The 15,419-nt window shown below is 37.6% G+C and overlaps 1 protein-coding gene across 1 annotated transcript in view; it reads left to right on the top strand.

Annotated features, from left to right (window-relative positions):
• Nucleotides 1-15,419, top strand: part of LOC133980500 (ADAMTS-like protein 3) — a 194,184-nt gene that overhangs the window by 127,753 nt on the left and 51,012 nt on the right. The window contains exons 3-4 of the mRNA XM_062419253.1: nt 670-715; nt 5,613-5,849. Of these exons, the coding sequence (XP_062275237.1) occupies nt 670-715; nt 5,613-5,849 (283 nt within the window). The remainder of the gene's footprint in view (nt 1-669; nt 716-5,612; nt 5,850-15,419) is intronic.

Raw genomic sequence — 15,419 nt, 5'->3', positions numbered from 1 at the left:
GACTTAAAGGATCAGTTCACCTGAATCACAGCGAATATATGTTTTGTAGCCATGCAGATAGTTGGTTTTATTTACAGAGGTTGTAGAAATGCGCCATTCAGATAAGAGGGAGCTATTTCACATGGCATACTTGAAGAATGCACTTTATTGTAAAATGCCATCTTTCTTTGATGTAGGAAAGAAAATGTATTTATCTTATTCTGTTTTATTCTTATTTTATTGATTTGAATCCCACAAGTTAAGTGTAAATACTAATAAATGATTTCTACAGTACTACAGTCTACAATTTAGCCACTAGACACAGATGCTGATGGAACTACAATGCTACTTCAAGCTACTGAAAAATAACACAGACATTATGATGTTCCAGACCTTCACTTGAGGACATTTTCACAAATTGGACCTCAGTGAATTTTAAAAGAATACCCCTGGTATAGTATATGTGGTTTTACATGTGTAAAATGGATATTACTTCAGTTCCAGCTGTACAAGAGCTTGTACATAGCAACATGACAAAAGTCACCATTTAAAACTACCTTTATGTTTTGTCTTGTTTTTTAAACTCATGAGTCTTTGATTAAAGACGATGCAGGTTTGATTCTCCACACTGTGTCACCTGTTGGTTTCCATTAATTCTGACAATGTTTTTCCTCCTACCTTCCTTTGCAGAAACTGTGATGGCAAAAACATCCGCTACAGGACCTGCAGCAACATGGTGAGTCTGAGTCTTTACAGCTCATTAAGAACACTTGCTTCATTAGTTTTTAGATCCGTACATTTGAAAATATTTCACTCTGACATTTTTTTCATGCTGATATGAGTTTCAAAGCAGAATAAGACAACTCTGCAAGAGGTAACTAACATTGTGTAAGTATTCCACCCACAGGTTGATTTCAATTTACACTCTTAAGCACGTGTTAACCACACATGTTGGTCAGCAAAGTTATTTAAAAATGATCTTTATCTTATTTTACTGCCATATGCCGACTATCATGGTCAATGTTCCAGATCTGAAGGACTGTTGCAGACCAATTTTATGGGTTTAGGTGATAAGAGGTCATTCTCTCCTGCTACTTTTCATCTTTATAAATGAATTGGGTCATCTGTGTGGTTCCAGGTAAATAAAACACCCACACTCACAAAGCTCTGATGCCTCTAAACTATCTTTTTTATTAGCAGAGAGAAATGTATAAAACATTCAGGCAGCAGACTTTTTTTTCAGCTACTATCACTTATAGGCATCAGTTAAAATGACAAACACTGCTGGCGGCAGATCATATCAGCTGTAGCTAATTAATTAATGCTACAAGTTATTTATAAAATGAAAATAGACTGTATGATTAATGTGTCCTCTGTAAGCCAGTGTCTGTCATCAGCTTAAAATAGTGTGTATATTTTAAAGATATACAGATAGATAACTCAAAAATGGCACCCTGTTCATTTCTATGAAAGTTGGTCAATGGTTCATGAAGCCAAAAAAAAAGAGATGACCAAGATGTTCCTCCCAAGCGTGCTCACTAGATGCCTCTGCTGGCCAAGCTGGCTAACTTCCAGTTGGGTTTCCAAACACTGTACTGAATGGATCAAATTCTGATAGTGTGACAGCTCATTTTGTGGGGGTTGGGATGCTCAAAAGAATAGATACTCCTTTTCTAATGATTGTGTGTGAGGAAAAATGCTTTTTTAATCAGTGTGCATTCGTAAAAGAGCCAGAAGTTGTAATTACATAGTTTAGCCACAATGTCAAATTGGCATCACAGCCCAGCGCACTTTCTGGGGGCTGCTATAGCTGTCAAAGATTGTGTGCGAGGTAAAAGATACACCGCTCTACAAGACAATTGTAAAATGAACTGTGCGTTATTTAGATCCACAGATCAATGATTCTTCTCTAATGAAGCTGATTGCATCGATTCACTTTCTGTAATTGGTATCTTTCAGTTAGCAATTCATGCTTATCAACTTAATGATTCTTCTGACCTTCAGTATAAGGAGTAAACAACTTGTCATAATTAAAGTTTGCAGCAGGTTGGCTACACCTGTTATTTCAATGAGCCAAATACATTTTTAATCAGCATTTTATAATTGCTGGTTGTGAACATTAATTAGAATGCCACTGCTTTCATGTGTTTTCCCTCTCAGCCATAAAAAGGTTACTTAAATGTGTCACCTTAATCTTTGTTGAAATGTTAAAAATCAAACCAAAATAGATGTAACACTAGTACAAAGCTGGGACCCAGATGCAGAGGTACAGTTCATGAGATGAAACTCTTTACTTGAGTAATCGCAGGTCATACACAAAAAGGCACTCAGCAGAGGCAGCAAAACCTGAAGTCCAAATATCCAGGCAGAGTCAAAAACCAGGCAGGCAAACAAAACAAAACAAAAGGCTGGAAAGCAAGAACAATGAAGGAGACAATGATAATTTGGCAAGGACCTAGAGGTATCACCAGGGTATAAAGAGGGCAGGACTATAAAACAAGGTACAGGTGTGTGAATTCAGGTAACAGGAAGTAACATAGGAATCAATGCAAAGCTACTTGGGTTAAGAAATAAAATGGGAAGAACGTACAAAACATGAAACAAACACAGGCTTGACAGGAACCATTTCAATAGATTTGATAAGGGATTTGAAAAGATTCAGATTTGATCAAATGTTGTCAAACCCGACACTCGGAGAAGGAAGAAAGTAAGAAGGTTTGGCGATTTCAGGATGCTACTCTCTCCAACATGACCAGGTCCTCTATATTTAATCTATTTATTACTATTTCTATTATTTTTTTCATTACTGGTTAGAAGAAATAATAGGAAACTATGGACATTAAATATACTCCCATCCCTCTGTGACTACTGGGTAATGATTCAAGTAATACCACAAATATGTGATGTTCTGTATATGTAGAAGCAGAGTTGAGATTTCTGGCACAGTTCCTACTATTCCAAGGTGCACAGTGAAAAAAAGAGATCAAAACTCCGGGAGAGTCGGAAAATCACCCCACACATCACTTATTTTTGCTATAAGTCTGTCTATGGTTATACGTGAATAATTCCTCTCCAAGTCCTTGAGAGTTCATCCTGTAATATCAGTGGTCGTCATTTGATCCATTGGAAACCAACAACCACAACCACCCCCATGATGGCAGCTCCACAGTAGGTCTGCACTTTCCCAAACCGCAGAAACAAATCCAGCCTGTTGAAACAACCTTCTTACACCATTTTTAATCAGAGGGAGATAAAGTCTTACTTCTCTCCTTTGCCCACTGATGCGGTTCAGTCTGGATTCATCGCAGAGCTTCAGTCACATTCAGTGGGCAGTGTTCCCAAGATAATATTTATCCCATCTCCCCCCTCCCACACACATGGAGTCTGTCTGAAACTGAGGGTTCTGTTCAGCTGGCTCCATAAAGGCATCAGAAGGATATGTACACTGGCAGAGTGTGAGCGAGTGAAGCTGATGTGTCAGACGCCATGTGTCCAGTTCTCAGTCAGGCAGAGGACGACAAAGTAATTGGCTGCCAAAAGTCTCCCGGTCGTCACCCGCAGGAACACGCATCGTTTATTGATCGGAGACAGCTTTCAGTCCCAAGAAGCATCCAGGTGTTAATCTGTTGACAGCTTCTCTGCAGTTTTACCTCCTCTGCAATGGTCAGAGGGGCTGGATTTTTCTAATGTCCAGTCTGAATCACAAACAACACAAACTGTATTTTATTAAATGTTTCAATACCTTTATGTAGTATTGTGGCATTTCTGACACATTGGCTCATATTCAGGGATCCCAGATATCCAATGTGGACTTTCTTTACTTTGGTTTCTAGTCAAGGCCGAGTGATAAATTATCCAGGCAGATATATCAGCCGATAGCAGTTTATAGTGGATACAGTATCTGTATTGGCATTGGTGGATAGGTAACAAGACTTTACAGTTCAAAAGTTTGAGACATATGTTTCAAGTTATTCAAGGAACAGTTGCTGTTGCATAGTTTGTTGATCAGGTAGCACTGACAAAGGCAGATGTGGCTCAGGAGGTAGAGCTGGCTGTCCACTACTCAGAAGATTTGTGGTTCGATTTTCGGCTCCTCCAGTCCACATGTCCATGTATTCTTGGGCAACCCCAAATTGCTCCCAATGGCTGCACCAGCAGTGTATAAATGTGACTTCAATCAATCAATCAATCAATCAATCAATCTTTATTTGTATAGCGCCAAATCACAACAAAGTTATTTCAAGGCACTTTACACATAGAGCAGGTTCTAAACCGTACTCTTCAGGTTTTAATTTTAAAGAGGAAGAAACCTCAGGCAGAACCAGGCAGCCATCAGGAGATTCAGGGTTAAGTATGACCAACAACACATCAACATGTGGACTGGGAATCAAACTGTAAATCTTCCAATTGATGGACAACCTGCTCTAGAATGGAGTCCAGGGTCCAGACACATAAAGTATGCATACATATGGACACCATGCCTTTGCATTTCCTGCACATATACTGGTATTCATAAAATCAGAATGTGCAGTGAGAATGATCAAGCGTACATATATTTTTCTAAAGCTGTCTGAGGGTGATGTGATGAGGTGGAGATGAATTGAAGCTGAGAGTCATAATCTTTTAGTAAATCGGTTTGGTTTAGGTTGATAACCAGCTGAGGTTATTGTGTCTTTTGTGTTTACACAGCGATTTGTAAAATGCCAATCAAAGACACATTAACAAATGTAGTCTTGATTAAATCATTTTTGTGTGATCTCATCAACCTTTTAATTTACACAGGAATCAACCTTTTATTTTGCTGTTAATATTTTATTTCATCAGTAGTTGTGACACACCTTAGTCGGTTTAGATTTGAGAGATACAAACTAATCAATGATTACATTTCTGAGATATCAGTGCTGACAGTTGCTTACAGTCCATGTGATGGATTACTAATATAAAGAGCCTCGTAGCCATGTGTAACCTGGCTGTTGGAGAACTTGGCTGGTGCTACATAATCTGTGAAACTGCACTTCTTCTATCCTGATTGTTTCATTGACAGGTGTACAGATTGGTGGAGCTGGACTTACACTGTTTGGAATAATCATCATGTTTAGTTATTGAATGAGTCTCTGAGTCTGCGTCTTATCACCTTCTGGCTAAGCTTTAATTGAAATAACTTATTTATATTTCAAGCATTAATCCATTATTACAGCAGACTTGCAGCAAGTATTTAGTCAGAAATACAGATGTGGTTCTGAGGCATGTGACGGCCAAATTAATCCAAAATGCAACAACTCGCATTGTGCTGCTTTGTTTGAATGAACCTCCCACATGTTTATGACTCTCCTTCCACCTGTGCACCATGTGTGCACTCACCAAAACACAAACACAGACATAGACAAAGAGAGTTTCAAGGTCAGGAAAATAACAACAGTCAGAGTGCTGCTTGTGCTGCTCATTTCACCTCCATTAAAATAGCTCCCTAAATCTGGGGAGGAGCTGTCATTAGTGCAATTGCTGTGTGTCTGTTAAATGAAAGTCTTGAAAAAACACATACACTGACATTCAAATAATTTCCCAAATGTATCAGAAAAGTGAATTATAGCAGCCACTCTCTCAAACTTCTGTCCTTGTTCATCTCATCTCAGGACTGCCCAGCGGAGTCAGGTGACTTCCGGGCTCAGCAGTGTTCAGCCCACAATGACATCAAGTACCAAGGTGTCACCCATGAGTGGGTCCCAGCACCTTACGACCCCTCAGCCCCCTGTGCGCTGAGATGTCAGGCGAAAGGAAGGAGCCTCACTATTGAACTGGCCCCCAAAGTGCTGGATGGAACACGCTGCCGTGCAGACGCCTTCGACATGTGTATCAGTGGAGTGTGTCAGGTAAGACATGTTCTTATTAACTAGTTTTTTTTCTAGAAAGAATCACTCTCATCCTCCACTCTCTTTACCTACGTGAGTGAAAAATGGTGCAATGGCAGGAAATGGTACCAAAGCAAGAATTAGCACGGAGGCTCACATGTTACATGTAGCAGAGATGTACAGACTCAGGCAGTACAAGATAAGTGCAAAGCACCACATCGACATCAATCATACAATCCACAACACTCAGCAGTCAACAACAATGTTCATTAAAGCTCACTGCACCAGGTATAAAGAACCTTCTAAATCTTTCTGAAGAGCACCTTGGCATCACTAGTCTGGCACTAAAGGATCTCTTCAGTTCACTAAAAACGCCACACAATAAAATAATAATAATAATATTAAATCATTATATTATTATATAATAATAAAAACAAAATGCACAATGTAAATGTGTTTTCAGTTCTGGTGGCAGTGTGATAGCTGAGTTCTAGGTAAGTAGTAACACATTCTTTTACAAAAATATGTTTTATTAAAAACAATTAAAGTTATAAAATGCATTAATACCTCCAGGGACTCCTGAGCACTGAAGTCATTGTCCCTAAAACAACTTTTATTTGATTCTGATTGGATAACACTGCTTTAGGGTAGAAACTTTGTAACTCCAATCTTCTTTTTCTCCCACCATTGAGGGCTCCTTTCTGCCCCTTCCTGGGCCCATATGGTAGATCTGATGCCTATCTGAGCCATGATACCCTACACAAACACTGTTTTCATTTAAACTTCATCAATTAAAATATAGTAGAAATTCTTTAAATGAGAAAATATCTGATAATAAAATAAACAACACTAACAACCTGACTGACCATACACAACTATCCCTGGAGTTTAATATCAGTAAAGAATTCAGAGAGTGGTTTCATACCAAGTAGGTACAAGAGAACATAAGAGTAATTGTATTCAGTTTATTGATTAGCATATTGCATTAGTCATTCAAACAACTTCTTTATTTAGATTAAGATAGATAGATAATATGTAACACTTTTAAGTTTTTTTAATGCAACACAATTCTTTAATGAAACCTGTCAAAAGTGATGCAACTAACCTGCTAATCTGATCCACAATTCATAATAAACACTTTGATTTTGGTAAATATGCCCTCATTATTACACTACTTTACCCATGCTGGAATCACAAATACACCACGACCACCAACACTCTGATCATTGCCATCTGCTGACTACTATCCAGAGATGTACACCAATGCCCAGACCCAAACTCAACACACCCCAATAGAACCCACAATGCCAGCAAGGCCGTCAGCCAGAGGAGCAACAGTCCAGTATTACAAGATGCCAACTCACATCTGGCCAGGAATAATGGATGAAAACTAGCCTTTGTGTGAATTCTGGCATATTTATTTATGTGCACTGTCCCTGACAAAAAAAAGAAAAAAGAAAAAACAAACTAAATCCAACTAGTTTTGAAAGGAAATGTTCAAAGACCAATGAAAATATTAGAATGTGAGCTACCAGGGATTATAAATGTACTACAAATATAATGATAAATCATTTTTTTGAATGAGGAGATAAATATCACAACTCGACAAAATGAAAACTAATGTAACAGTGAAGACAGCCAGTGAACTCCATTTTACTTTTCGTGTCCATGTTTTTGTGGGAAAGTATATTCCAAAAAAGAAACTGGCCAAACACCCAGCATCAGGCCCATTACTCCTGGTAGGCAGCCCTACTGTGCACTCAGTAGTTGTGTCTAAATGATGCTCTAACACACAGGATATGACTGCTCAGAGGATTCACATCGCCGCTTTGCTTTTGCAGCCAATAATGTGGTGCAGCATGCGGTTCATGAACTGAAAGGATGAGCTGAAACATGGAAACTTTGGTCCCTGCAGTGTCATAATCTTGTCAGAGACTCTATATTTAGTTGAGCTTTGTTTTAGGATGCACAGGGGGGATTTACTACAGATATGTTCCATTCCCAGGCTGGCTGCTTGATTAGAGGCTGTTTGTGACTGCTTGACAGGAGGAGGAGCACTCATATCACATTTTGACAGACCCATTTCCAAAACAATTATTCATATATAGTCTTTGGCACATAGGTGATGTAGCACAGGATAGCAGTGTATAGAAACCCGTTATGAGCTACTGAGCATTCTCGTCCAACTGTCAAGTGAATTCACATGTGCTTCCATCAGATCTGTTCAAGTGGAAAACAGGAATTGATGAGTTTTAGACAGCTTGTGTTTTTTTTCCCAGTTTGACATCAATGTCAGGGTGACTATATTTGATGCTATATGAAAAATAACAAATAACACTTGGCAATTTTGACACACTCCACTTAACAGCCACATCACCTCATCCTCTGTACAGGAGACACTTATGAGAGGTTGATATTTAAAAGCATCCAAAATAACAGTTAGGGTTAAATGTTCATCTGATAGAATAGAATATTTCTATTCGACCGAATTTGTCTGGTGGTTTACTTTGGCTTAGTTGTAAGTTAAGAATAAATAAATAAAATAACAAGTAGGTGTCATTTCCCTGAAAGTGTGTGTGCACAGAAATAAATGTTCCAATGGAATAGAAATAGAAATACTTTATTTCTATTCTAGATGCATTTGGGTCAATGATGGTTTTTTGTGTCCATGTGGTTTATTCAACTTTAAAGGTTTAAAATGTGAAAATAAATGTATGAATAACTCACACACATTCTTTTTTTGTGGACCCAGCATCAAATTTCTGCTTTTAATCCATTTTGAGAGAATATATTAGAGGATTATGGCAAAAATGTCTAAGTGGTGTAACCATAAAAACTTTGTACCAAATCTTTCAACTTGCTTAAAAACAGTAAATTGTCAATAAAACACCATATCAACTAGTTTGGCATGATCTTACATTATAACTTTTATATTAAATAAAGGTAATGGAATATAATTGTTCTAAATATTACATTTCATCTGGGGAATCATGTCAATCAGATTTTTTTTAAAAATAAGTCCACTTAAATACACTGTAGGTGGATAAAATATGTAATATGTATCATTCTTTTGTGGTTACACCATTTGACATTTTCAGGAGCATTCAGTCTAACTTTTGGTTAAATGAATGGTATTTTCATTTGAAACATTCTAAACAATGTCAAAAAACCAACAAAACAAAAAGAAAAAAAACAAAGCTGATATAATATAATCATCAAATATGTGATATACTATATTACCCTGAGATTACATTTATCATACTGGCAACTGGTTATAATGAGGAAGTGCTCTATTCCATGACAGAATTCAGTTTTTGTAAAGAAGTCAAGGTTTGGAATTAAGATGCTGTTTCTAAATGACATGGATGCTTTGATTGTACTGATGTGTTTAAGGACTCTGCCTCAGATATCGATGAACTCACTGACATTATATAAGCATGTTAATAACAAGCCATGGGTTAGTAAAACCTGAAAAATGTGTTAGATAGAAAACACGTAGACTTCCTTAAAGGTGATGAGACAGCAAAAAGAGAAACAAAGGGAGAGGTCAGAGTGGAAATTAAGAGGGCCAAGTTACAATATAAGAATAAACTGGAGGAGGCAGCGTGGGATGGAATGAGGAAAATGATAGGTCAGCAAAAAAAAAACTGAAAACAAGCCAGTTAACATTGCAGGTTGTAATAGCAACAAAGATCTAGCTGAAACACTACATACTTTTTTATTTTAGATTTGATTTCCAAGATTTTTTAGATGAACTTAAGGGAAATATGAGTCAGCCAACCTTTATTAAGCCAAACCAGATGTTTGATGCTCATGATGTCCAGGCAGTATTTCAGAAAAATAAGACAAATAAGAGCCCAGGGCAGCATTGTATCACAAGAAGACAGCTTAGGTATTGTTCAGCTCAGCTCTGGGAGGTGTTATGTTATATATATTTAGGATGTCTGGAGGAACAAAGGCTTCCAAAGTTATGGAAGGAGTCTATTTTTGCCTCAGTGGCTAAAGCAGAATCCCTAAGGAGCTAAATGACATTGGACTAGTGTCATTGACATCAGTGGTCATGGTGGCATTTGAAAGGCTGGTCTAAAGGGAACTGTTGGTGGTGGAAGAGGCTCTGAACTCCATGCAGTTTGGATTTGGGGATGGGATAGAAGCAGATGCCTCAATAACATTACTCAACTTCCTGTATAAACACTTAGAAGGTCCTGGCACACATGCCAGACTTTTGTTTTTTGGATTTCCCATCTGTGCTTAATATTATCCAGCAAGGATAGGACATTTACTTATTTATTTTAATCTTGATGTAAATCGATTTTTTTAACAGACAAAATGTCTCTCTCCTCAGGGCTGTGTCCTGTCCCCTCTGCTCTACAGTCTTCAATCAATCAAACTTTATTCATCTAGCAGCTTTCATACAGGCTAGTGTAGTTCAAAGTGCTTTACAATGAGTTGATTGACGAGCTGATAATGAAACAGAACAAGAGACAACATGAAGAAAAGGAATAAAAACAAATTCAATTAAAAGACAAAAATTGAGACTAATGCAGGCAAGAGAAAATAAGAATGATAAAAATGTTTTGAACATTTAAATAAAATAAGTAAAAAAACAAACAAGTAATTAAATAAATAAGTAAAGTAAGAGAGAAAAGACAAAGAGTTTATTAAAAGTTAGATTAAAAATTAGGTTAAAATAGATTATAAAAGACAAAATAAAAGTAAAATAAAAGATTATGTTTAATAAAAGTTGGACTAAAACAAAAGAAACAGACAGATAAATAATTAAAATTTAAACAAGTTTTGTCTACAAAAAAAAAAAGAAGTTTTTATACCAATGACTGTAGAAACCAGCATGAGGGCAGGCACGTCCTGAAATTAGCTGACGAAGCAGTTATCATCATTCTGCTCCATAAAGATGAATATCAGCATGGGTAGATGGTAGATGAGTTTGTCAAATAGTGTGAATTAAATGCCAAAAGACCAAGTATACAGCGCACAGGTGGTCGTGTGGTTAGAGTGCATGCCATATACACAGTGGACCCACAGTGGACCCCCCCCCCCTCTCTCCCATCATTTCCTGTCTCTCTACTGTCCAATAAAGGTGTCTATGCAGAAAAAATCTTTTAAAAAAAAAAGACCAAGTATACAGTCACTGATGAAGGAAATCATCCCACTGACCATCATCAAAGGAATTGGCAATAGATTTATAGAACATTATAAATATCTTAGAACAGTCACTGTTAATAACCTTTAATTTGATTCACATTCTGATGTGGTCTGTAAGAAAGGACAGCAACATTTGTTCTCCCTCAGGAAGTGAAATGCTTTTAAAGTAGATAAGAAAATGATGTCTTTGTTTTACAAGTCATGTATTGAATCTGTTCTATGATTGCAACCTGAACATCAGGGACAAAAACCACTTGAGCGGTATTGTGAAGGTGGCTGGTGAGGTGATAGATGTGCCACAGACTCCCCTGAGGGCTATCTTTTGACTCTGCAAGGCCACATCTGTATTACACTGCATGAACCGTCTCCTGCACTTTTAGTGTGAAACTTTTCCCTCAGGCTGTAGATTTAGTGTAACCTGGTTCAAGTGCAATAGAAGTAACAACTCCTTTGTTCCCTGTGCAATAACCCTGCTTCTCATTTTAGACATTGTTTAGTTGTATTATTGTGTTGTTTTTGAAGTGAGTGTGACTTATACTGGAAGATTCCAGCCAGCATGTCCATGTGGGCCCCATAAGGGTTACATTTGGGCTGCAATATGGGTCCCAAGTGGGTTTGTATACAGTTTCCATGGTGGCCCCACCTGTGTTTGCCCATATGGGCTTCAAGTGGGTGCTGACTGGGTTTCAGGTGGGGCCCAAGTGGGTGAGTTACATGAGACCCATGTGTTTCTGCCATTAATACTCATCATACATTTATTTATAAGTTCAGTTGTCTAAATAAAAGCTGTATCTGCTAAAAGTGCGGGTGGAAATCAATAATTGAAACGGAACAGTGAAAAGGTATTGTGAAAAGTCAGAATATTTTGAAAACAGAAAGTTGTGTATGTAGGAGGAAAGACAGATTAAATACAATTTGGTCTGTCTGTGATAACGATTTGAACGCTATTGACAAGAAATGGGCCATTTAAACTAATTTGGCCATGTTTTATAAAGGAGGTAGTGCATGCAGTGGGAGGAGATTCAGATGAAAATACAAAACTAGCTCGAAGAGGATGAAAAGGAAGGAATAGAAAACGATTAAAAGTATGTGAAAAGCTTCTTTATTGTATTTACATGCACTTTACAGACGGTCCCTGACTTCAGCTGCTCAGTTTCTCTTTTACTGTCATGTCACAGGCTTCAATATGGAATCATTAGGTTAAAATAACAGCTGTGGATCATCACACTTTTGATAATGAACCTGAATCTGAATATCAAACATTAAACCTATACCTATACTTCCATGTTTATGCCTATAGCCTATTCGGGTAAAGCTTTTGTATATGTTGAGAGCATATCATCAGTGCATATCTGATGAATACTGTCTACTGACCATTTCAGTTAGGAGATACCAGAGAGTGAAGTAAAAAGAGTTATTTGTTATACAGATAATATTGATGCAACTTCAATCTGACCTCTGCTGAGACCGATCGGGCCGATGAGGTTGATGAAGTGATGCACTGATGAAACTTGAGAACGGCTGGTGACAGGGAGGCGGTGGGTCACACAAAACAGCATCAAGAAAACACCTGAGCAGAGAGGAAGGCAATGTGATAGGCTGACAAAGAAGGTGTGCCACCGTGCTATTGGTTAGATGTGACCGGGTGATGTGAACAGCTGACATCTTAATTGAAGCCCCAGAAATGACGACAAGGACATTTTGAGGTTTGACAGAGATCAGTATGAGCTGTGAGAGGATCAGAATGACTGAGGGATGAGAAATAAAACTATAGATGTAAAAAGATGTTCTTCTTCCTGTCTGAACTTTCATTACAGTTTCTGTGGAAATACAGTACAGTTTTTGACATTTTCTCAGTTACTTTCTTACATACAACACTGAAAACAGACCTTTCTTCTGATATCGAAGAAATTGTATTTGACACAGTGTGTGATAATCACCTTAAAATACTGATGCTGCAGTGAATTAAATGCATAAGAAGGATAACAGTGAAACAGAATGAGGAAGGAATTCTGGTAATAGAGCAATACTAAAGAAAAAAAAGTGTGAAAAGTGATGGAAGAAGAGGAGTAAACAGCAGAAGGAATAAAGGGATAGAGAAAGGCATTATCACTTCTTTGCTTCTTCAACAGCAGCCAAGATGGTGAAGTAACATCCTCATCAAACCCATTAACAACACAACCTGCTTATGCAAATCCAGCTGTCTACATCCTACAGCAGCTGCAGCTCTGATGGTGAGAGAGGCAGATGTTTACAATCTGACACTCAAAAATACACCAGATCCTTTAACGAGAGGCTAACACCTTTCCCCTCGTCTCCAGCTGTCATCCTAAAATATCAGACTGCATGAGAACAGACTCTCGGAAAAGTAGATTTTAAAACTGCTTTGCTTCCATTCAACACTTAACAATACAATACATAAACAATGTCAAGTAGCTGAAGGATAATGTGGCAGTGATGGACTTCATGTTTACATGTAGTGTCTTTGTATCAACATTACATCGTAGTGTTTAGATCCTGTCCCCGGTCATACGCCATTAACAAAATGACCCTTAAGTCATGGTTCTAAGTTTGTGTGTTTGCAGCATTATCCGTTACTGTTTCCTGTCAAGTAGTTTCTTTCTCAAGCTGGACAAACCTTTTTTGCAGCATCTAGAGCAGAGGTGTCAAACATATGGCTCATGGGCCGGAACAGGCCCACCAAGGGGCCAATCCGACCCACTAGATAACTTTGCAAAGTATTAAAATGCCATTATTTCAATAAAATGCACCACTATTCTCACCTGCTTTCCCAGTTAAAGCTTGTGATTTTGACGTGAGATCCAACTTGAGATAAATGACTTGCAATGTGATTCAGATTTGAGGGACATTTTTATGGTCAGCGGGCTTGGACACAATTTATTAGTATCTCGTGCCAGGGTACCCCTAGATGGTTTACTACAGTAAAGGTATAATATGCATTATATATTTTATACATTTTTTTATTTAATGGTTTTACTGGTCCTGCCCTCAGGCAGAACTTACAGGACAGTTAAAACACAGACAAGCAGGTTAAAAAAACAGTTTTTATGCTAAAGCAATAACTGCTCTAAATGCTCCAAAAACCTGATCCTGTAATAACTGCAACAACAATTTGGTGTGTAATATTAAGGGAAATCATGCAATATTGATGGCAGCATATGGGATGTCTCGTGTGTGTGTGTATTGTGTTTTAACCTTCCTTTTAGTTTTAGTACTAATTACTTATTTATTTTATTCTTTTATAAGCACCTTCTTTCTTTTTTACTTATGGCACCAATAAGGATTGCTTTCAATGTAGTTTTTAAAATGTACATTTACAATGAAAATAAAGACTATTCTATTCTATTCTAAATTGGACTATGTGACCCCTGAACTAATATGAGTTTGACACCCCTGATTTAGAGTGTCATGATGAGACATTCAAACTAAACTAATGAAAACACTGATGACTGAAATGTGTTCACAGCTGTTTTGAATAAATAAGCAAAATGAACAGATTTTGAAAAGTTCAAATCCTGCCTGCATACTCTCTGGCTGTACTTGGCAGTTTCCACTAGTTACAAAAACTGTAGCAAACAATTTTATTTTATTCAACAATTTTATTCATTGTTTTACAACCATTCCTTTTCCAATGATTTTGTATGGAGGAAAAAATCATGGCTGTATTATGAGAACTGGATACCAGACTCAAAGATGGCACCCGTTCAATCACATTAGAATTTCTTGCCTAGTTTCTAGGTTTGCTTCCAAACTGTGCGGCTCACTGAATATTTGCAGTAGTGTTTCTCCTGCTGAACTTCATGTTGGCATGATGTCACAGATTTATAAAATCACTTTTCTAGGCTTAAGGAAAGCAAGCCTGAGCAGCTGCACTGTATCCAGCTCTCCTAATTCAACAATGGGAAAGATGCTTTGTGCTTCATGTGATCAACCTACAAGTTGTCATTACACAGTGCTGCCACTTGTCCTGGGGGCTCGGTCTTCACATGTCTGACAAGGTGCATGGTTACTCCTGGCCAATCACCATTAGCTGTATGAGCAAGTTGTATAGCATTATTCAACTTTATTTCTATAACATAAGATGTATCTGTATTGATCCCCCTCAGGAGAAATTCAAATTGACACAGCAGTACAGTGGAAAAAAGCAGCAGCGTAAAGGTAAAAGTGATAAAATAAAAAATAAAATACACACAATAAACAATGCCTATGTAAATAAATCTGCAATATATAAATGAAGTTCCTGAGGTTATATACATGTATGAACAGCATCAGTCTTTTTTAGTGGGAGTGGGCGGTACTAGGAGCGGTGGATTTATACAGTCTGATGGCTGAAGTTACAAGGTGCCTTATATACTACAATATTAAAAGGAATAACATGCACAAAAACACAATAAAAACAATAATCAA

The sequence above is a fragment of the Scomber scombrus genome, chromosome 1 (assembly GCF_963691925.1).
Source record: "Scomber scombrus chromosome 1, fScoSco1.1, whole genome shotgun sequence".
Taxonomy (NCBI): Eukaryota; Metazoa; Chordata; class Actinopteri; order Scombriformes; family Scombridae; genus Scomber; species Scomber scombrus.
Note: the sequence above shows the minus strand (reverse complement) of the source record. Positions and strands in the feature narration are given on the sequence as shown.